Below are 23,794 nucleotides of genomic sequence, written 5' to 3' on the forward strand. Positions count from 1 at the left end.
AGTTCTGAGTACTTGGAGGTTCATTACACTCCTCTCCTTTTATGAGATTTGAAAAATTTCACAGTAAAAGTTTTTTTAATTGATGCTGTTAGAAGTGGAGGTAACACAAAAGGACATCCTTCCCAGAAAAAAATTACCTCTGCTGTTACAGATTTTGTCTCTCTTTAGACGAACTCTCCAGCCTTTCCTTGTTCATTTCCCTTCATTATTTGACATAACTTCTCTACCTGAGATAGTCATGCTCCTGTATTCTTCTACCATTTGAATTTTGAGGTGTGTTTCTAGTTATATTAACTGACTTATACAGACACAGCTACTTGATAGCATCAAATTGCCACATATCGGGTATATAGTTTATTTTTAAGGTTAATCTCTCTTTGCATCAGTTTCCTCATCTGTGAGGTGGGGAATTCACAGCAGCCCTACCTGGTAGGTGCTATTATTGTTCTCACTTTACAGATGAAGAAACTAAAACAGAGCGATTAAATAATTTGTTCGAGGTTCACAGCTACTAATTATTCCTGTGGTTCCTGGAAATAAAAGTATAAAGATCTAAATGTTGCCTATGTTAACTCCAATTATATTTGAAAGTTTCTTCATATATTCTTTTTGCCAAGCTCTATACTGTTACCTAAATATTTCCTTTTTGCCCCAAACTCAGTTAGCATTGTTCAAAGACTAATGTAATTTCTCCTTCTGTCAGTTGTCTGCTCAATAACGTTCCGTGATATTAAAGGAGGTATTGTAATCTTACATAGCCCCTGGGTACATAAAGGCAGAGTTGAGAATATTACATCTATTATGATCCCACGAAGTGTAAGAGCCTGTGAGGACGCTTGGTGGCGCTGCAGGATAAGAAGGTACAAAGCAAACTGCAGCTGCAGCTCCATTAACCCGCAAAAAACAGCAGAACCTGGAAGCCTACGGGAAGCTTGGATGCTAACGAGAGGAGGTCTGGGTCCTCTGGAAAGGACTACTCACAGGAATATTTCTGAGGCATCTTTGAAAAAACCATGGCCTCAGATACTGGTGACTTTACAGTCCCACGGAACCGTCCTCCCCAGAAGCTGAACAAAGCAAGAACAATGGAAGCCGGCAGGAAGTTCATTTGCAGACAAAGGCAAGTCCTTTTTACCTTTCTCCTTTTGGGCTTATCTCTGGCGGGCGCGGCGGAACCTAGGCGCTATTCTGTGGTGGAGGAAACTGAGGGTAGCTCCTTTGTAACCAATTTAGCAAAGGACTTAGGCCTGGAGCAGAGGGAATTCTCCAGGCGGGGGGTTAGGGTTGTTTCTAGAGGGAACAAACTACATTTGCACCTCAACCAGGAGACCGGGGATTTGTGGCTAAATGAGAAACTGGACCGTGAGGATCTGTGCGGTCACACAGAGCCCTGTGTGCTACGTTTCCAGGTGTTGCTAGAGAGTCCCTTAGAGTTTTTTCAGGCTGAGCTACAAGTAACAGACATAAACGACCACTCTCCAGTATTTCTAGACAAAGAAATGCTGGTAAAAGTGTCAGAGAGCAGTCCTCCTGGGACTACGTTTCCTTTGAAGAATGCTGAGGACTTAGATGTAGGCCAAAATAATATTGAGAGCTATGTAATCAGCCCCAACTCCTATTTTCGGGTCCTCACCCGCAAACGCAGTGATGGTAGGAAATATCCAGAGCTGGTGTTGGACAAAGCGCTGGACCGAGAGGAGGAAGCTGAGCTCCGATTAACACTTACAGCCCTGGATGGTGGCTCTCCACCCAGATCTGGCACTGCTCAGGTCTACATCGAAGTCCTGGATGTCAACGACAATGCCCCTGAATTTGAGCAGCCTTTCTATAGGGTACAGATCTCTGAGGACAGTCCAGTAGGCTTCCTGGTTGTCAAGGTCTCTGCCACGGATGTAGACACAGGAGTCAACGGAGAGATTTCCTATTCACTTTTCCAAGCTTCCGACGAGATTGGCAAAACCTTTAAGATCAATCCCTTGACAGGAGAAATTGAACTTAAAAAACAACTTGATTTCGAAAAATTGCAGTCCTATGAAGTCAATGTTGAGGCAAGAGATGCTGGAACCTTTTCTGGAAAATGCACCGTTCTGATTCAAGTGATGGATGTGAACGATCACGCTCCAGAAGTTACTATGTCTGCATTTACCAGCCCAATACCTGAGAATGAGCCTGAAACTGTGGTTGCACTTTTCAGTGTCTCAGATCTTGATTCAGAAGAAAATGGGAAAATAAGTTGCTCCATTCCAGAGGATCTACCATTCCTCCTGAAATCCATGGGAAACTTTTACACCCTACTAACAGAGAGACCACTGGACAGAGAAAGCAGAGATGAATACAACATTACCATCACCGTCACTGACTTGGGGACCCCTAGGCTGAAAACACAGCTCAATATTACCGTGCTGGTCTCTGATGTCAATGACAACGCCCCTACCTTCACCCAAACCTCCTACACCCTGTTCGTCCGCGAGAACAACAGTCCCGCCCTGCACATCGGCAGCGTCAGCGCCACAGACAGAGACTCAGGCACCAACGCCCAGGTCACCTACTCGCTGCTGCCGCCCCAGGACCCGCACCTGCCCCTCGCCTCCCTGGTCTCCATCAACGCGGACAACGGACACCTGTTCGCCCTCCGGTCGCTGGACTACGAGGCCCTGCAGGCGTTCGAGTTCCGCGTGGGCGTCACAGACCGCGGCTCCCCGGCGCTGAGCAGCGAGGCGCTGGTGCGCGTGCTGGTGCTGGACGCCAACGACAACTCGCCCTTCGTGCTGTACCCGCTGCACAACGGCTCCGCGCCCTGCACCGAGCTGGTGCCCCGGGCGGCCGAGCCGGGCTACCTGGTGACCAAGGTGGTGGCGGTGGACGGCGACTCGGGCCAGAACGCCTGGCTGTCGTTCCAGCTGCTCAAGGCCACGGAGCCCGGGCTGTTCGGCGTGTGGGCGCACAATGGCGAGGTGCGCACCGCCAGGCTGCTGAGCGAGCGCGACGCGGCCAAGCACAGGCTGGTGGTGCTGGTCAAGGACAATGGCGAGCCTCCGCGCTCGGCCACCGCCACGCTGCACGTGCTCCTGGTGGACGGCTTCTCCCAGCCCTACCTGCCGCTCCCGGAGGCGGCCCCGGCCCAGGCCCAGGCCGACTCGCTCACCGTCTACCTGGTGGTGGCGTTGGCCTCGGTGTCGTCGCTCTTCCTGTTCTCGGTGCTCCTGTTCGTGGCGGTGCGGCTGTGCAGGAGGAGCAGGGCGGCCTCGGTGGGTCGCTGCTCGGTGCCCGAGGGCCCCTTTCCAGGGCATCTGGTGGATGTGAGTGGCACCGGGACCCTGTCCCAGAGCTACCGCTATGAGGTGTGTTTGTTGGGGGATTCCGGGACAAATGAGTTCAAATTTCTGAAGCCGATTATCCCCAACTTCTCTCCCCAGTGCCCTGGGAAGGAAATAGAGGGAAATTCTACCTTCCCCAATAGCTTTGGGTTCAATATTCAGTGACCATAATCGACTTTTATATTCCATAGGTATTTTATTTTGCGGCATTTCTATGCCAATGTTTATTTTCCCCAATTTGTGTGTATTTAAAATTGTACTGATTTACTTGCGATTTTTCTCCTTTTCTTTCTCCCTGTGCTTTAAAGTGAACATTTACTTTTATTCCTGGTTCTTAAAAGGTAGCAATTCACTCTTTAACCTAGATGGTCTTAATTTGTAATTAATTTGCCTCCCTAAAGAACAATACCAAGTCACATTTTTCCATGTTCCTCTCTTCAGTTGAACTTCACACAGAATTACGCTTACAGTAAAATAAAATAGACCAATTTAGAAGTCATTCAAATTTTCCAGCATTTCTTCATTTGATTTTTCTTATTTTTGCAGCTTTGAAATAATGATTGCTATTAAGATACATCATATGTGTTTTTTTAATACAGTACGTTTTTAGTTAACCTTAAATATGTTATTACTCTCAAAAGTAAACCAGAAAACCTATATCCTATGATACAACTCTAAGTGTTATCATTTGGTTTGAAAGGGTCAGAAGACCAGTTTCTTAGTGTCCTTTCCTCATTCATCCTGGAGAGGATTATGCAAGCACATTAAGATTGTGGCCATTCACAGAATCTGGGAGTATGAAGGTATAATTGTTTAATTAATGTCACAAGGCTCTAATGCAATCTAGTGGAGTGCAGATGCCTGTACAAAATAATAATTTGTATAGCACAAAGTGGACTTGTGTGTTAATGTATAAAAAATGTTTGCCCTTACTATCATAAAATTTAATGTATATACACCAGAAACTATTTTTCAAACTTTTTTTTACTACAACCAATATTAAGATAATATTTTACATATTTGGCAACACACAAGCATAATAGAAAGAAATGTTTGTCAACAACGCTTAGTCTTTTGTGACGTAATTTGAAATTACCTATATTATTTCATTCTATTCAGTTTTCAAATGTGGTCATGATCCACTAAATTTATTTCATGGTATACTAATGGATAGTAGCCCAAAGTTTGAAAACCACTTTTCTGGGGCATGTAAAAGTATACCAGTTGTTGAACACTGAGAGTATCAAAAAATAGTCCTTTAGGTTCTAATTAAAAAATTTTTTCAAACCACTGTAGAGGAGTAGCTTTGTCTCATATTAAACCACTCTTGCCTTTGAGGATCTGACATTACTATGTAAGAAAAAGACTTCATGGTAGGAGGAGGAGATTTTCCATGAACGTTATCAAGAAGTATAAAGTCTGTATGTTGTGGGAGAAAAGTGTAGGATAACAAAATGAGTAAGAGTATAAAGGCAAAGGAATTGTGTATGCGAGAGAGAGAGCAAGCATGGGAAAGAGGAAATTCGTGGGGATGAGTAAAATGACTACTTCCAATGCCACAAAATAGACTCAATTGCTTCTCTCTCTCTCTTTTTTTTTTTTTTATTTGAGACAGGGTCCTGCCCTGTCACCCAGGCTGGAGTGCAGTGGTGCAATCTCCACTCACTGCAACCTCTGCCTCCAGGGCTCAAGTGATCCTCCCACCTCAGCCTCACAAGTAGCCAGGATTACAGGCCCAGGCTACCACATCCACTAATTTTTGTATTTTTAGTGGAGACAGGGTTTCACCATATTGTCCAGACTGCTCTTGAACTCAAGCAATCCACCTGCCTCAGCCTCCCAAAGTGCTGTGACTACAGGTGTGGGTACCTGGCCTCAACTGCTTCTTGAAGATATTTTAAAACTTTATCCTAACATTGTAGAGGGACTGGGTATTAGTCAGTTGATAATACCAAGAAGTGTAATCTCTCTTTCTAGCATATCTAAGACAACCTAATGTTTCCACTTCTTACTAAGATTTCACTACCAGTTCTGTTGAATTATGTCAACTGAGTAATTATTCTTTTCTTCTTTCTTTGTTTGTTTATTTTTTAGAGACACAGTCTCACTCGGTCACCTAGGCTGGGGTGCAGTGGTGCAACTATGGCTCACTGCAGCCTAATTCTACTGGTGGAGGAGGAAAGAGTAGTTCAAATGCTCAAATAGAAAATCTAGCAGGTGCAACAGTGGAGAAAAGGGCCAAGTACTCGTCCTATTACTTCCAGTTTTTCTAGATATATGAGCAGCAGGACTCCTCTCTTTATAAAAAGAACTATGAGTTTCCTGGCTCTTATGAGGAGTGACCAGGAGCTCAAATACATATAACCAACCAATTCTCCTAGAATGTATTGCTAAAAACAAATTTTACTCTTATGCTTCAAAGACCTCATTTATAGTTATACTTAAAACAGTGCATAGGAATCAAGCTGTATCAGCCAATTTTACATGAAAGAACTATCGGTTATAAGTAACTTAGAACATAATTTTATATCCAGTGGGGGTTAAAGGACACAGAAAATAGAGACACAAGAGATGGCCCAGGCTTACAGAATGGATTCTGTCAAAAACCCTTACAACAAAAACCAAATAACAGACTTTTTTCATTAGACAAGAGTAAGGGGGAAAAAAAGGACATTTTATCTTACAAACACATTGTTCTCTTTATCTTTCTATTTCAAGTTCTGCCACCAGATACTTGGAAATAACTGAAATAAGTTATTTAATAAGTTATATTAAATAACTTGAAATAGAAAGATAAAGAACTTAATCAGTGAATCCACTGATTAATCTAACAACATGACCTCTCAGTCTCCAGGTCTTTACCTCTACCCCTGTTGTTCAGTCATTAATGTTCTGGCTAGATATTGTACTTTTTCCCCACCTAGAAACCATTCTATGATATAATAATTTCAAATATCTTCTTCTGAGAGCGTAATTGTCTGTACCTATAACCTTCTCATTCTGCTGTTCATATCACATCTTGTCTTTGAGCTTCTCAGGAGCTCCATTCCATGATGCTGCTACTACCTATCAAACCCTCCTGTTCTAATTTCCTTCCTATCCAGCTGATTTCCTGGTTTACCACTCCCAATCACTCTCACGCTCATATTCTAAATTCCCTTGTTCAATTTTCCTTCACTAAAACCACTCGATGAAACCCCAGCCCACATGAATATAGTCCTCCTCCTCTCTTACACCGGGGCTGTTGCACTCTGTAAGACCAAACTGACAAGATCAGCAATACCGCTGCCACTATAAATGTGTATATTCAACCTAATTGGGCTCTGAGACCAAGAACTCCTTTTGTATTTTTTCTAATGAGCTCTCTTTTCTATTCACCACAACATCTATTTCAAACCTACTTATCTTACTTTAAACTTCTTACCCTACCATTTACATGCCCCCTTTTAGCAGATGAACTTGCCTAATACCTTATTGAGAAAATAAACTCCATCAGCTAGAAATTCATTTTCCTGTCCCCTACTCCACAGCTTTAACAGCATCTGTATCTATACTTTTCAACTGCTGGGGTCTCTCCCACCAGTCTAAGTCCAATCCCTTCATACATTGCCTGGATCCCATCTTTAACACCCTTTCTAGGGGAATTGCATTATCTCTTCTGTATCTTAATTTTCTCCTTCCCTACTGAACATTACACATAGGCATTTTAAATATATTCAAGTTTCTCTAGTCTTAAAAAATAACCTCTGAGTCTGAATTCTTCTCCAGATACCAATGTATTTCTTATTCCTTAAACAGCCTGTTCATTCTTTACAAATTTCTTCAGAGCCTGGCTGCAGTGAGCCATGATTGCACCACTGCACACTGGCCTGGACAACAGACCGAGACCCTGCCTCAAAAAAAAAAAAATTGTTGAAAGGGCTATCTCATTTTTGCTTCCTCATTCCTCTCACTTGGCAGTGAAGTAAAATCTAATTTTCTTCATAACCATTCTATTGAAACTGCTATTGCAAAGGTTATCAAAGATTTCCGTGCAAGTTCAGTAAGATTATACTGTGGAAACAATGTGATGCAATGACACAGTGGCTTGTAAACATGTCTCTGTTTTTCACATGACAGTAGCAATGTAAAAATTATTAGGTATGTAGGGCAGCTTTGATCTTACAGTCCTTCTGAAACCAAATTTTCTTTCAAGTAATTGCTTCAAAATTCCCTATGGCAATACCATAATCTGCATGGGTATAGCTGGGTCACTGCCATACTTGGGTTCTAGCTCGCTTAGAAGAAAGAAGCATATCCAGATGATTTCTATTCCAGACGTGGAAGGGGCAGACAGAAATTCTGCTCACAATCCATCTGTAAGAACTTAATTGACTTGGCCACACCAAACTACAAGGGAGGCTGGGATGGGCAATCTATCTTCATGACCATGTACCTGGGTATAGTTCTATTCCTACAGAAGCAAGGGAAAACAGATTTTGTCAGATATGTATCTGAATCCTCCACAATGACCATCTTTTTAAGTCAGATAGATAATTGTCATACTTATTTTTCTTGACTTTTCTGAAGCATTTTCAGCTGTTGACCTTCCTTATCTTCTTAAAATGCTATTTGCTTTTGATTTCATGATTTTGAACTCTGAGCCGTCCTTATCTTTTCAAATATACTTCTTGCCCTGTCTCCTCTAACTGAAGATGTTTCTCATATTTCTGTGCCAAGCCTCTTCTATACTTATTTGACATACTTTTGCTTGGTTATCCTAGAGCTTTCATGGTTTCAATCACCACATATATACTGATGAATCCCAAAGTCCATATCTCCAGCCCAGATTTATTTCCTATGCTTCGGTTATATGCAGACACACACATACACACACACACACACACACACTCCACAAACACACATTCTACAGGCACTTATCTTAATATCAGCATGTTCAAAACTGAACACTTCATCTTTCCCACCTCAATCATGTTTTTTCAGCATTCCCTACCTTGTGAATGGCACTCCTAGCCATCCAGTTGCTCAGTCCAGAGGTGGGGTATCATCTCTGAGTCTTTCCCCTTTTCCTCCCCATGCAACCTGTCAAGCAACACTTTAAAATGTTTTATCTCCTAATACCTTTCTACTCATCCCTCCTCTCTTCATCCATACTGGCATTACCCTCAGCCAGACTATCATCATCTCTTATCAGATCTCCTTGATTCCCCAGTCATTCCCCCTGAAATTAATTCTCCATACTGTAGCCAAACTGATTTTTTTAATGCAGATGTGATCATGTTAATAAGATGTTAAAACCCTTCTTTGTTTTTGAATTACCTTTAGAACAAATGCAAGGATGTATGATATGACCTCTATAATGATTCATATTCTCACCCTGCTTTTTAACCCTAATTTCATTCTTAAGACTCTCCCGTTCCATGGATTTTAAAGTTCAAGGCATACTTCACTTCTCTGTGTTCCTCAAAATGTCCATCTAAATATTCCTCCTTCTCCTGGCTAGTTCCTTCAGATGGCAATGTATTGTTCATTACCTCAGGAAAGCTTTCACTGATGTCCCAAGTCTGACTTAGATCTTAATTATTTTATTTTTTGACAGACACTTAACCAGCACTTACAAGCCACTTTGTAAATATTAATTCATTAGATGCCTACGATAATAATCATAAGAAGCAAATACTATTATTACCCCATTTTACAGGTGAGGAAACAAATGTATCTGTAACTTGTCCAAGTTTATAGATAGTGAGTGACAGAAGTAGGATTCTAATATTGACAATTTGGTTCCAGATCCCATATTCCTAACCACTAAGATATGCAACCTCCTAGCTACAAAATGTCCCTTCTAGGTATTTCTATATTATTTTTATATATGCATACATTATGACATACTTCAGTTATTTGTCTGCCAAGTTTTCTAACTTGTGAGCTCCATAATAGCAAGAATTATCTCTAACTTATTTGAGCCATGTCTTTCTTTACATTTTTAGAATATAAAAGTGAAAAAAGTAATGACATTACTAATTACAATTGACTTAACAAGTATTTACAAGAGTGAAGGAGAGAATATATTTGTAATTACTCAAGAAATGACTTAAATACAAATTTATTTCTTCAGGCTATTTAACAGATCCTTTTGTGTCAAGCATTCAAAACAGTGATAATGCAGTGTATGGACCTTTTCTGGATTCAAATTAAAACAAACCAATAGCAAAGAAAATTTTGGAGAGAAGTGGGGAAAGCCAAATCAGTATAAGTTACATCGAGGAGTTATTGCTAAAGTTGTTGTGAACACTGTATTACAATTATTTTTTAAAAGGCCTTATCTATTAGAAATACTTAGTGAAATATTTAAAGGTAAAAAATACGATGTCTGGGATTCATTTTGAATACTCCGGATATATTTAGGAATTGCTTTTTCAAAGAGGAAAACGTTTTTAATGAAAAAAACCATAAAGACGCATGGTGGCGCTACAGGATAAGATGAGAACAGTACAAAGGCTGGCACAGTGACCTTCGCTATTCAGGAGAACAGAAAACATCCAACCCACTGAAAAGACAGTCATTAAAGGAGATTCACCTACAGGGCTGCTGGAGGATACACTCTCCAGGGGTTTCCTATTAAAAACCAGAGCTTCAGTTTCCAAAATTGGGGCTGAGCTTGAATTTTTTCACAAGAGTTTGCCTGAAAGAACCATGAAGATCAGAGGGGCACTCGCTCTGCAAAAAAGGCAAGTTCTGATATGCTTTGTTTTGCTGGGATTGTCTCGGGCAGGTACTGAATCTGCACACTATTCTGTTGCAGAAGAAACAGAAATTGGCTCTTTTGTGGCTAATCTGGCGAGGGACCTAGGGCTGGAGGTGGAGGAGCTGTCTTCACGGGAAGCCCGGGTAGTGTCTGATGATAATAAAAAGTATTTGCACCTTGATTTGCTGACTGGGGACTTGCTCCTAAATGAGAAACTAGACCGAGAAGAGCTGTGTGGCTCCACCGAGCCCTGTGTGCTACATTTTCAGGTGGTTTTGGAAAACCCTTTGCAGTTTTTTCAGGTTGAGCTGCATGTCAAAGACATAAATGATCACTCTCCTACATTCCTAGACAATGAAATACTTATTAAAATATCAGAAGGTACCACTATTGGAACTACATTCCTGTTGGAGAGTGCTCAAGATTTGGATGTCGGAAGCAACAGTCTCCAAAACTACACGATTAGCCCCAATTCTCACTTCTATATTAAAATTCCAGACAGTGGTGACAGAAAGATATACCCAGAGCTGGTCCTAGATAGAGCTTTAGATTATGAGGAGGAAGCTGAACACAGATTAACACTCACGGCACTGGATGGTGGATCCCCACCCAGGTCTGGGACAACTTTGGTTCTCATTAAAGTCTTGGACATCAATGATAATGCCCCTGAGTTTCCTCAGAGTCTCTATGAGGTGCAGGTCCCTGAAGATAGACCCCTTGGCTCCTGGATTGTTACCATCTCAGCTAAGGATTTGGATGCAGGAAACTATGGGAAAATATCTTACACATTTTTCCATGCATCAGAAGATATTCGTAAAACATTTGAAATCAATCCAATGTCTGGAGAAGTTAATTTGAGATCACCCCTGGATTTTGAAGCAATACAGTCCTACACTATAAATATTCAGGCAACAGATGGTGGGGGTCTTTCAGAAAAATGCACCCTTCTAGTTAAAGTTATGGATATAAACGACAACCCACCAGAAGTGACCATGTCGTCGATTACAAAAAGAATTCCAGAGAATGCCTCAGAGACCCTAGTAGCTCTTTTTAGTGTCCTAGACCAAGACTCTGAGGACAATGGGAGGATGATTTGCTCTATTCAAGACAATCTCCCTTTTATCCTGAAACCGACCTTCAAGAACTTTTTCACGATAGTTTCTGAAAAAGCACTGGACAGAGAGAGCCAAGCCGAGTACAACATCACCATCACCGTCACGGACTTGGGGACCCCTAGGCTGAAAACCGAGTACAACATAACCGTGCTGGTCTCCGACGTCAATGACAACGCCCCCGCCTTCACACAACCCTCCTACACCCTCTTCGTCCGCGAGAACAACAGCCCCGCCCTGCACATCGGCAGCGTCAGCGCCACAGACAGAGACTCAGGCACCAACGCCCAGGTCACCTACTCGCTGCTGCCGCCCCAGGACCCGCACCCGCCCCTCGCCTCCCTGGTCTCCATCAACGCGGACAACGGACACCTGTTCGCCCTCCGGTCGCTGGACTACGAGGCCCTGCAGGCGTTCGAGTTCCGCGTGGGCGTCACAGACCGCGGCTCCCCGGCGCTGAGCAGCGAGGCGCTGGTGCGCGTGCTGGTGCTGGACGCCAACGACAACTCGCCCTTCGTGCTGTACCCGCTGCACAACGGCTCCGCGCCCTGCACCGAGCTGGTGCCCCGGGCGGCCGAGCCGGGCTACCTGGTGACCAAGGTGGTGGCGGTGGACGGCGACTCGGGCCAGAACGCCTGGCTGTCGTTCCAGCTGCTCAAGGCCACGGAGCCCGGGCTGTTCGGCGTGTGGGCGCACAATGGCGAGGTGCGCACCGCCAGGCTGCTGAGCGAGCGCGACGCGGCCAAGCACAGGCTGGTGGTGCTGGTCAAGGACAATGGCGAGCCTCCGCGCTCGGCCACCGCCACGCTGCACGTGCTCCTGGTGGACGGCTTCTCCCAGCCCTACCTGCCGCTGCCGGAGGCGGCCCCGGCCCAGGCCCAGGCCGACTCGCTCACCGTCTACCTGGTGGTGGCGTTGGCCTCGGTGTCGTCGCTCTTCCTGTTCTCGGTGCTCCTGTTCGTGGCGGTGCGGCTGTGCAGGAGGAGCAGGGCGGCCTCGGTGGGTCGCTGCTCGGTGCCCGAGGGCCCCTTTCCAGGGCATCTGGTGGACGTGAGCGGCACCGGGACCCTGTCCCAGAGCTACCAGTACGAGGTGTGTCTGTCGGGAGGTTCGGGGACCAATGAGTTCAAATTTCTGAAGCCGATTATCCCCAGTTTTCAAGTTCATGACACTGGTAAGAATGTGGGGGAAATCGAGAACTATCGGAATAGCTTTGGATTTAACATTCAATAAAACTATTTATTTTATATTTCTAATTTTTAGTTATTCTTGGCAAGCTAATGGTACTTTTGCATAACCGTTTATGGATTCTAGGTTGTACCGTAGTTGCATGCATAGCGCTTGCTTTTCTCACAGTTGCTCTAAAAATCTTTATTAGTGGCTAATATGACATGGAAATGTAATCTGTGTTTTCTGGTTTTTTATTTATTTGGTCAAAATGTTATATTAATGGAGTTACTGCTATTTTAGCTCTGATAATGGTATTGTTGTTATGCAAGACAATATTCTCAATTATTTGGATATGCAAACTAAAGTATTAAGTGCTAATGTCATTACATATGTAATTTAAATCTAGACAACATCACAATATAAAGTAAAAATAAAAAGTGTTGCTGAATCTGGGTCGAAAATATAGTGCATTAATCACACTGTTCTCTCTGAAAATGTTCACCATAAAGGGTAAAAAAGATGCTATCCCTTCATTTTCAGTTCTGGAGAACCTTATTAGTTTTTCAAAATTTACTTTATGATGAAACTAAAGTGGTCACACTGGAAATTATTAACTTCTTAAGTATTTGTTTTCTGTAACTACTTTTGTTGATAATGCTGTTGTGGAGTAAGAGTTTTATAATGCTCTCGGCCTTGCTGTTGCTCTTTGGTTTTTTTAGTTTAATTTTATTTATTTATGTTTTTTGAGACAGGGTCTCATTCCATTGTCCTGGCTGGAATGCAGTGGCACCATCATGGCTCACTGCACCCTTGACTTCCTGGGTTCAGGTGATTCTCCCGCCTCAGCCTCCTGACTAGCTGGGACCACAGCACAGGCCACCAGCTAATTCTTTTTTTTTTTTTTTTTTTTTTTTTTTTTTTTGTACAGATAGAATCTTGCCATGCTTCCCAGTCTGGTCTGGAACGCGTTGGCTCAAGAGATCTTCCCACCTCGGCTAGCTTTTTGTTTTCGTTTTTTGAGAGACAAGGTCTCACTTTGTTGCCCAGGCTAGAGTGTAGTGGCAGGATCTTGGCTCACTGCAGCCTCGACATCCTGGGCTCAAGCCATCCTCCTGCCTCAGCCTACCAAGTAGCTCAGACTACAGGCACCCACCACCATGCCCAGCTAAACTTTTGTATATTTTATAGAGATGGAGTTTTGCCATGTAGCCCAGGCTAGTCTCAAACCCCTGAACTCAAGTGATCCACCTGCTTTGACTTCCCAAAGTGCTAGGATTACAGGCATCAGCCACTGCACCCTGCCTAGTTTTCTTAAAACACACTCTCTTTACTAGCTTTAATTTTGTATTGTTTATTGCTAAAACAGAAAATAGTTTAGGGTCTTATCCTGGGTAAAATAACTTTCCATCAGACGAGTACAAAACAAGAGCTTCATAAGAAATTGAAATGAAGATTTAAACTGTTAAAAAAAATGACTTAGGTTCACTTTCCCATTAATTATTGAGTAAAGATAAAACATCATTAATACTTTGTAGTCTCTCTTGGATGCCTACAAAGAAGGAATGGGTAGGCATTTATGGTTTATAGATGCCTCATCATGTTACAAATTATATCTCAGATCTAAAAGAAAGCTCAATAGAAGATTATAGATAAGACATTTTGATAACTAGGATGTAGTGTGGATATAATGGAATTTCACTTGCCATTGTGAAATAGGTGAAACAAATTCCAATTTCCTTAGAAATTTTTTCCTCTATTTCATGCAATTTTTACTGATTTTACTTTTCATTGTAACAAGTAATTGTTAGTTATGTGGATTTCTCAAAATTAAAGGATAGCACAGACAAACTAACAGATGACAGTGAGAAGCCACCTGCAGTATTTTAACTGACAAGATTAATATTTACATTACTCAAATAACTCTTGCAAATCAACAACACCAACAAAGCCAGGAGAGACAATAGAATTTTTTAAGACAAAGAAAAAGGAATTCGAGAAAAGGGAAAACAGAAAGTCTGAAAATAACTTGAAATGATGTTTAGTTGGTGAAACATACACTAAAATTAGTAAAGATGAGAGATTTGGGTAATATCAAGTGGAATAATAGGAAATCACATGTGCAGCCTATTTAGAGAGCTTCCTATAGTATTTAGTAAAATTTAATATATATATACACTCTATAATTCAGCAATTCTATTGTGGGATATAAGCCAAAAAACTGTTATAAAGCTTTACAAAATGATGTATATAAGAATATTCATCTTGGGAAAGTGAAGAATAAGACCCCACCTACATATCCATCCATAAAATAATTGATAAAATATGTAACATGTTAGTGAAGGATTACTATGCACTGATCAAAAGGAGTTAGCATGCAATCACATGGATAAATCTCAAATGTTTTAAAAGAAAAAAGAGATGGAGATTTATAGTACAGTGATATATATATGTCTATACACACATATAATACACAATATCTTATATTTATAGAAATATGCAAATATGTACATATTCTGAAGGAAGAGAAGAGAGAACATAGAAAAGAAGATATTTATGTATATATAGGGGAACAAGGGGTACGGAAAGAAGTGAGAGTGAATACCAATGCCAATGATAGTTGACTCTTCCAAGAGATTGTTTAAATTCATTATGTCATTATAGAATTGATTTAGTATTGATCATTTGAAGTTGTTTAAAAATACGTATTATTTCTATAGCCTCCCAGAAAGATCAGTTGCCCATACACTATGAAAGCTAAGAGTTTACTTGCAGTTTTGAGTTGTAACAATATCCCTGAGATAAAAATTATGTAGCCCAATGATTTCACTAAAAACAATTAGCCATTAAGACATTAACATATTGTCAGATGAGTTAATGTTAAAAGGAAACCCAGAGAGATAAGTAAGCCAGAAATCTACTTTTTCCTTGGTAATCCTGGAAAACTTGAACCTCTATTAATAAGCATGGATCCCTAAGAGCCAAACCCTTGGAGTGAAAGTAAACTGGAAGTGGATGAGCTCCTGTGGGGGAATTTCAGCCTTGAACTTGATTTTTAGCCTTAAATTTGATTTAAGGTGATCCTTGACAGGTAGTGCTCCCAGGAACTGATAGACTCAAATGCAGATCTTTTATGAAATGTGACTTCCTACAGTGATTGTGAATGTGACTTCTTATAGTTTTCAATGTTTGAATGTTTATTCACTCTAAGCCTCAAATCATTCATACAACTGATTTTTTATGTTCTTAACATAAACAAGGATAACTGCATACACAAGGGAGCATGACACTATGAGTGAGAGCCAGCAGAAAAAAAAGGAACATAAAAATAAACTTGCAAGCACTTCAAAGATTTTAACTATCGGACACAGTCTATAATGTGCTAGGCACTTTAACTGAAATAAAAGTTAAACTTGAAGATGTACAGGGAACAAAATACTATAAAATTTGACAGATTAGAAAATAAAAAAATAGAACTCCTAGAAATGAAAAAAAATCATAATCAAAATTTTAAACTGACTAAAAGATTTAATAGAAAATTAGATACAACTAAACAAAAAATTACAGAACAGAAAGATAGATTAGGATATAATTTATCCAATATGTAGGTTAGAAAGTTGGTAAGATGAAAAATACAGAAGAGAATATTAGAAACAGAGGACAGAGTAAAAACAGTTTGACTTATATTTAACCAGAACCCAAGGAGATGTGAGAAAAATTGTATCAGAAGCAATAAAGAAATAATAATTTGAATTCTTCAGAATTGATGAAAACATCAATAAGCAGATTTAAGAGACCTAAATAAACCTAACAGGATAAATTTTAAAAGATATCCATATTTAGAAACATTATATTGAAAGCTCAGAAAACCACAGAAAAAGAAAACTCTTTTTTTTCCCCAAAAGCCAAGGGAAAAGGACATTGAACTCTCAAACACATGACAGACTGACAGCTATGCTCCATGTTTCTCAACAGTAGCAATGGAAAATCATGGAAGTAATAAATCTTTAATGTGCTGAAGGAAGTTAGTAAATCTTTATACCTAAATGGTCTTTGCATTTAAGAGTCATCAAATGAGAGCATGAAATCAACTTGATATCAGTTTAATTTTAAATTATTCCAGATGACAGGAATGAAGTAGTGTAAAGACATTTTATCTCTTAAATGTAACTTATTATAGTTTTCCTCTTTGCCCATCCCTTGTGACATCTCTGGATCTAAGAGTTTGGGACCTCTCTCTGTTTCTAGCCTTGTTCATCTCTAATGACATTCACCTCTACTCTAGCCTAGTAACCTATGACCATGGCTACTCTCTGGAGATGGTAGTCTCTGAAAATTACATCACGTCTGAAATCACAAATACAAATATACTTCTTATAATCTGCAACTTATTATCTTTCATGAAGGGCTTTAATCACCATTTATGTCAGTAAATCCCAAATGTGACTGTAGCCCAAATGTCTTTCCTTAAATATATTTATGTAATAGAAGCTAATTTATATAACTATCTATATGGATGCTCAAACTCAACGATTTTAAGTTAAAATTGTTCCCTTCCTCAAAACAATATATCTTCTCCAGCTCCATATCTGTTCCTCTTTCTTCTGCTCTTCCTGTGTTTATCAGTTAATAGAACCAACACTCACTCAGTTCCCTAAGCCTGAAGACAAAGTACATTTACCTTCATTCCTTTCTATCCCACTCCCTCCGTTTATCACCCCATCCCCTATTGTTTTATTATTCTAATACAACCCCTTCACCGTATTTCTAGTTGAGGCCAGTATTTCCTCTTACTTGTATTATTGTAACCATTTGTAATCAATCTCTCACCTTTAATCTTATTCCTCTCGAATTTATTCTCAACTCTAAAACAGGATAATCTTTTTTAAAAGTAGAAACATAATCATGTTACTTTTCTGTTTTAATTATAATCCCTTTAATAACCCTGCTTTTTTTTTTTTTTTTTTTGAGACAGAGTCTTGCTGTGTCACCAGACTAGAGTGCAGAGGCACAATCTTGAGTCACTGAGACCTCTGCCTCCTGGGTTCAAGCAGATTCCCCTGCCTTAGCCTCCCGAGTAGCTGGGGCTACAGGCTCTCACCACCATGCCCAGCTAATTCTTTGTATTTTAGTAGAGACAGGGTTTCACCATATTGGCCAGGATGGTCTCAATCTCCTGACCTCATGATCTGCCTGCCTCAGCCTCCCAAAGTGCTGGAATTTCAAGTGTGGGCCACCGAACCCGGCCCGTAAGTCTGCATTTCTACTGGTGTAAAGTCCAAATGCTTTGGCATAGCTTACAAAATATTTGGTGATCTTTCCAATTTCAACTCTTACCATTTCTCTCCTCTTGCTCTGTGTCTTAGCCATATTGATCTTATTTTAGTTCCTCCAAATACTTCTTTATTTGGATCTGCACAATCATGTTTTTAGTTTGCCTGAACAATTTTACTCCATACCCAATTTTTGTTTAAAGTATTCCTACTAATTTTTAATGTATCTATTTAGAATATGCTTTCTCCAGAAAAGTTTGTCCTGTATTTCCAAATTCTGGTTAGATGACCATCATCTATGCCCTTGTAGTAGCATAAACTTTATTTATCATGACATTTATTGTGCTCTATTTAAAATATGTGGTCATTTTTCTGTCTCCCTCTTGCATGGCAGGAATTATGTCTGTCTGTTTACCATTCTATCCCTAACACTTATGACCATTCCTTGCACAAAGTATATTCTCAACAAATATCTGTTAAACCAGTTAATAAATACATAGATAAACATATTTAGAATTGTGCCTCTGGAAAGCCTGGGTCTGCAAATGATGAAATTCAGTTTCCCAACTAAACTGAGGTCCAATTTGTTCATATTTTTAAAATGTTAAACTGGACTTGCTTTTAGGTTAAAAACTAGAAATGTTTGACTTTACTCACTACTTTTGAGTTTTTATTTTCTACTCTTGCCAGGTAAGTCTTCTACTGAGTACCCCTAAATAAATGATACCAGTTAAGCAACTATTTATTTGCATATACCAGGTCATTTTCAAGTACACAAAGACATTCTTCTTTTCTAAGGGTAGTTGTTGAGAGAGCTAAGATCTCTAATTCCCATTTTCAATTTTCCTAAAAATCTCTTGCTTACTAAGCCAATTACACGTAAGAGTATTCTTCACTATCTTCAGTTGTTTAATATATTGTCTTCTCAGAGAGATCATAACTTGTTTGAGGCAGGGTCTACATCTTAAATATGCTTCTATCTATCATAGCTGTAGCAGATTGTGGCTGATGATGGAAAGGTAGGTAATAGCATCTCATATCACAAAAATGCAACTCGGAAAATAGGCATATAGGAGGAGAATATAATTTAAATTTATCAACAAGCACACAAGAAAAAGTAATATTTTGCATGAAACTTATTTGACTTTAAAACCTGAAAATCTGCAGAGTCGCATGGTGGCGCTGCAGGATAAGATGGTGAAATTTTTGTAACACGGCAGATACGCTGGTTTCCCTTACCCTTGGGAAAGCGCTGGAAAACCAGGAGAAAAGAGGCTTTCAAAAGGCAGAGCACCATCAACGCCTTCGCGACAGGATTACAAGTTTCTAGATTCCCAAAGGTCCAGGCTGATAGATGAGAGGAGCAACTTTCAGAGCTGCTAGTTGATTTAGTTGAAACGTTTTCGCCAGAAAGACGTTTACCTAAGGAGCCATGGAGCCTGCAAAGGCAAGAAGAGCTCAGCGGACAAGGCAAGTGCTGCTTTTCTTTGTTTTCCTGGGAGGGTCTTTGGTATGTTCTAAGACCTGGAGCTATTCCGTAGCAGAGGAAATGGAGGTCGGCACATTTATAGCCAACGTGGTGAAAGACATGGGTGTGGATGTGGAAGACCTGGCTGCACGGGGGGCCAGAGTCATCTTTGATGACTATAAACCTTATCTGAGGTTAGATCCACGGAATGGCGACTTGCTCTTAAATGAGCAGCTGGACCGGGAAGCACTTTGCGATCTCACAGAGCGATGTATATTGCATTTCCAGGTGTTATTTGAAAATCCCTTGCAGTTTTCTCGGGCTGAGCTTTTGGTCAAAGACATAAATGATCATACTCCCACGTTCCTAGACAGTCATATACTTCTAAAAATCTCTGAAGGTACTACTCTAGGAACCTTATTCCAAATAGATAGTGCACAGGACTTGGATGCGGGGAAGAATGGTGTTCAAAACTATACATTAAGCCCCAATCCCCATTTCCACCTTAAATTACGAGACAGTGATGAGGGCAGAAAATATCCAGAGTTGGTACTGGACCAATCCCTGGATCGAGAAAAGGAGGCTGAGTTTAGTTTAACGTTAACAGCCGTGGATGGTGGGTCTCCACCCAGGTCTGGGACTACACTGATTCACGTTGTGGTCCTGGACATCAATGATAATGCCCCCGAATTTGAGAAGCCAGTCTATGAGGTTCATGTACCTGAGAGCAGCCCTCTGGACTCCTTGATCATCAAGGTATCTGCTACAGATTTAGATGCAGGAATAAATGGAGAACTGTCTTATTCATTTTCCCACGTCTCCAGAGATGTACGGAAAACATTTGAAATCCATCCAATTTCTGGCGAAGTCTATTTGAAAGCACCTCTAGATTTCGAGATTATTCAATCTTATATCATAAACATTCAGGCCATTGATGGCGGGAGCCTTTTTGGAAAAGCAAGCATTTTAGTTCAGGTTGTAGATATGAATGACAACCCGCCAGAAATAGTCATGACGTCTCTTACTAGCCCCATACCGGAAAACTCTTCACCTGAGATGGTGGTCGCTGTTTTCAGCATACGAGACCAAGACGCGGGAGACAATGGGAGAATGGTTTGCTCAATTCAGGACAAAATCCCCTTTCTCTTGAAGCCTACCTTCAAGAATTTTTACGCTCTGGTAACAGAGCGCCCACTGGACAGAGAGATCAGAAATGAATATAACATCACCATCACCGTGACCGACTTGGGGACACCCAGTCTGAAAACCGAGTACAACATAACCGTGCGGGTCTCCGACGTCAACGACAACGCCCCCGCCTTCACACAAACCTCCTACACCCTGTTTGTTCCCGAGAACAACAGCCCCGCCCTGCACATCGGCAGCGTCAGCGCCACAGACAGAGACTCAGGCACCAACGCCCAGGTCACCTACTCGCTGCTGCCGCCCCAGGACCCGCACCCGCCCCTCGCCTCCCTGGTCTCCATCAACGCGGACAACGGACACCTGTTCGCCCTCCGGTCGCTGGACTACGAGGCCCTGCAGGCGTTCGAGTTCCGCGTGGGCGCCACAGACCGCGGCTCCCCGGCGCTGAGCAGCGAGGCGCTGGTGCGCGTGCTGGTGCTGGACGCCAACGACAACTCGCCCTTCGTGCTGTACCCGCTGCACAACGGCTCCGCGCCCTGCACCGAGCTGGTGCCCCGGGCGGCCGAGCCGGGCTACCTGGTGACCAAGGTGGTGGCGGTGGACGGCGACTCGGGCCAGAACGCCTGGCTGTCGTTCCAGCTGCTCAAGGCCACGGAGCCCGGGCTGTTCGGCGTGTGGGCGCACAATGGCGAGGTGCGCACCGCCAGGCTGCTGAGCGAGCGCGACGCGGCCAAGCACAGGCTGGTGGTGCTGGTCAAGGACAATGGCGAGCCTCCGCGCTCGGCCACCGCCACGCTGCACGTGCTCCTGGTGGACGGCTTCTCCCAGCCCTACCTGCCGCTCCCGGAGGCGGCCCCGGCCCAGGCCCAGGCCGACTCGCTCACCGTCTACCTGGTGGTGGCGTTGGCCTCGGTGTCGTCGCTCTTCCTGTTCTCGGTGCTCCTGTTCGTGGCGGTGCGGCTGTGCAGGAGGAGCAGGGCGGCCTCGGTGGGTCGCTGCTCGGTGCCCGAGGGCCCCTTTCCAGGGCATCTGGTGGACGTGAGCGGCACCGGGACCCTGTCCCAGAGCTACCAGTACGAGGTGTGTCTGACAGGAGGTTCCGGGACAAATGAGTTCAAGTTTCTGAAGCCAATAATTCCCAATCTGGTGCCCCGGGGAAGTGAAATGGAGACAGCCCCACCCTTCTGAATGGCATTGGAATTCAATTAGGGATCTGATTATGATGCAGAACTTTTAGAATGAGTGTATTTCTTTGAAATCTTATTCATTGTTAGGTAGTTTTTCATTTTGGGTAACTTCATTTTACTCAAGAGTTTTCAGTAAAGAATTTAAGTCTATTTTTTGTTTTTATTAACTGTGAAAAAATTGAGAGAGCTGGAATTTGCTTAGTCTTTGTTCCCAAATGCAACCTCAAATAATATATTCACATAATTCACATACACATTATTTTTCCTTCAAGTTTAATTGCACGTTGGGCTCATTCATATTTCTAGGTGTTCTGACTGTGGATCCTCTAACCAAAACAGTTTTTATATGATTGAGAATATTATTACAGACATGATATGAATCAAAACATAATTGCCTGTTACTGGTTAGGTTGGTTTTAAAAATGTTATCTAGTTTAAGTTTCTCTTTTTAAAAAATCTATAATCTTTACATTCTACTTTTCTGGCAAACATTGTGAAAATTTTTCCTGTACTTAGGGTTTTTTTCCCCCATATATATATACAGCTCATGTTCCTTTCTTGTCTGAGAACTTCTCTATACTACCCAAGATCACTAGTGTGATGCTTATTCCATTGTAGGCCTTCTTTTCTCACTCCCCCTTCTTCTTCTTCTTTTTTTTTGTTTGTTTGCTTGTTTTAAAGAGATGGAGTCTTGCCAAGTCACACGGGCTGGTCTTGGACTCCTGGGCTCCAGTGATCCTGCCACCTCAGCATCCCAAAGTGTTAGGATTATAGGCATGAGCCCTGATCATTTTTTATTGGTCCTGTGATAGATTCTTGATTTCAGCTAGAATAGCAACATTCTCCAAACCCCTAAATTTGTGATTGAGATATAATTCAACACTTTTTCCTCTTGAATAAGTGTTGAGCATAGGATGAGGTAGCCATGTTTATACTTGTGTAACTGGAAGCTGAGAATGGTTTCTAGATAGAAAAAGAAGGAGAGAAAATGGAAGGGAAGAGTAAAAGTGAAAGGAGGAGGTAGAAGCCTAGGAAACAGTAGAGACTAAGACAGCTACTTAGTTCTAGACCTGTCCACCTAAGTCCAGTTCCCCCTAAGTCCCCAGTGTCTAATTGCTCTTGGGTTCAGACTCCATTGCTAATAGCAAAATTCTTTTGTTTAACCTGTCTTGAAGGGGAATTCTTGAAATTAAAAGAGACATGAAAGGTATGTACAACCTTGAGTACTCAATTAGACTATATACCATGAAACCCTGGTCTTTTATTACATGCTTCTAATATTAACTTAATGAATGAAATACAGGATGTACGAGCTTAGAGATAACAAATCTATACTAGAGGCTTATGTAACAAAATTTAAATTTGTAAATAATTTATGAGGTCTTTCAACAGATAAATGCTACAAAGGACTTTATGAAATGTCTCATTAACTTAAGTTTCCCTCCATTATTTTATGTGTCCCAGGATTACTTTTTAAATAATACTTTTAGTTTGAAATTAATAATAACACTGAAATTGTTATGGGTTGGGTATCTGTACCTTTTCTCAGGATCCTCATACCCTCCTTAGCAGACTTTTTCTTTTAAAAATTATTTGCTGAGCTCAGTGTGAACAGAATTATTTTTGTCATGTAATAAAAAATCTTTTGGCTCCATAATTAGTCCCAATTTATAGAACATATGATTTGATTCATGATTTCAGTTATAGAAATAAATATTATTTGATTGATATACTCTAATGCTAGAAAGCCTAATGAAAAAAATTTAAGTTTCCGCCAAGCCTAGGAGCTAAGGTCTTAGAAAGAAGAAAATGTATGCAAGAGGTGAAAGATGGGAATGAAAAACTAACTTTGATCCATTAGGTTACTGACAGGTACAAGCTTCTATCCCATTAATATTCAAAACTGCATAGACATTCAGGACACATTTTCTTGGACATGCAAATTCATAATAATGAGTTTGGATCAATGACCAATATACTTCTGTAAGGAAAATTGTCCATCATCAGATTTTGACTGTGACTGGCACGTTCTCATATTTTGAAAGTTTAATCAAATTTGTTTGTATAGAAGGAAACATTTTAAAATAGAATGTTGATTTGAGTGATTTACACCTTAAGAGAATTAAACCAATATGAAACACATAATTCTTATTTGGTTCATCTTTAGTTTTCACAGTCAGTTAGGTAATTAGAATGCCAGAACACATAGTAATGTCTATTATTTAAACATTGTGAGTAAAACATTGTCTAAAGTTGGTGCAGTTGGGAAGACCCCAAGTTGTTTTCCTTTTCCTTAGAAGTAAGAGAATTTCAGTTCCATGCTAGCATTTCAGGATTCCAAGGAATCCACAAGAGATATGTGATTGCTTACTAAAA

The 23,794-nt window shown here is 41.3% G+C and overlaps 3 protein-coding genes across 3 annotated transcripts; all 3 read left to right on the forward strand.

Annotated features, from left to right (window-relative positions):
- The first annotated feature begins 984 nt into the window (after positions 1-984).
- Positions 985-3,981, forward strand: LOC105715478 (protocadherin beta-13). The gene is made up of 2 exons (XM_064366420.1): positions 985-3,448; positions 3,546-3,981. The coding sequence occupies exons 1-2, from the start codon at positions 1,014-1,016 to the stop codon at positions 3,697-3,699; spliced, it is 2,589 nt and encodes an 862-aa protein (XP_064222490.1). The 5' UTR covers positions 985-1,013; the 3' UTR covers positions 3,700-3,981.
- Positions 3,982-8,767: 4,786 nt separating this feature from the next.
- Positions 8,768-12,802, forward strand: PCDHB14 (protocadherin beta 14). The gene has a single exon (XM_021664945.2). It carries the CDS (start codon positions 10,014-10,016, stop codon positions 12,408-12,410), a length of 2,397 nt encoding a protein of 798 aa, XP_021520620.2. The 5' UTR covers positions 8,768-10,013; the 3' UTR covers positions 12,411-12,802.
- Positions 12,803-18,579: 5,777 nt separating this feature from the next.
- On the forward strand, positions 18,580-22,080 carry LOC110567035 (protocadherin beta-18). Its single transcript, XM_021664944.2, has one exon. The coding sequence runs from the start codon at positions 19,050-19,052 to the stop codon at positions 21,417-21,419; it is 2,370 nt and encodes a 789-aa protein (XP_021520619.2). The 5' UTR covers positions 18,580-19,049; the 3' UTR covers positions 21,420-22,080.
- Positions 22,081-23,794: the final 1,714 nt, after the last annotated feature.

Source organism: Aotus nancymaae, unplaced genomic scaffold (assembly GCF_030222135.1).
Source record: "Aotus nancymaae isolate 86718 unplaced genomic scaffold, 86718_ANA_hifiasm-v0.15.2.pri h1tg000064l_1, whole genome shotgun sequence".
Taxonomy (NCBI): domain Eukaryota; kingdom Metazoa; phylum Chordata; class Mammalia; order Primates; family Aotidae; genus Aotus; species Aotus nancymaae.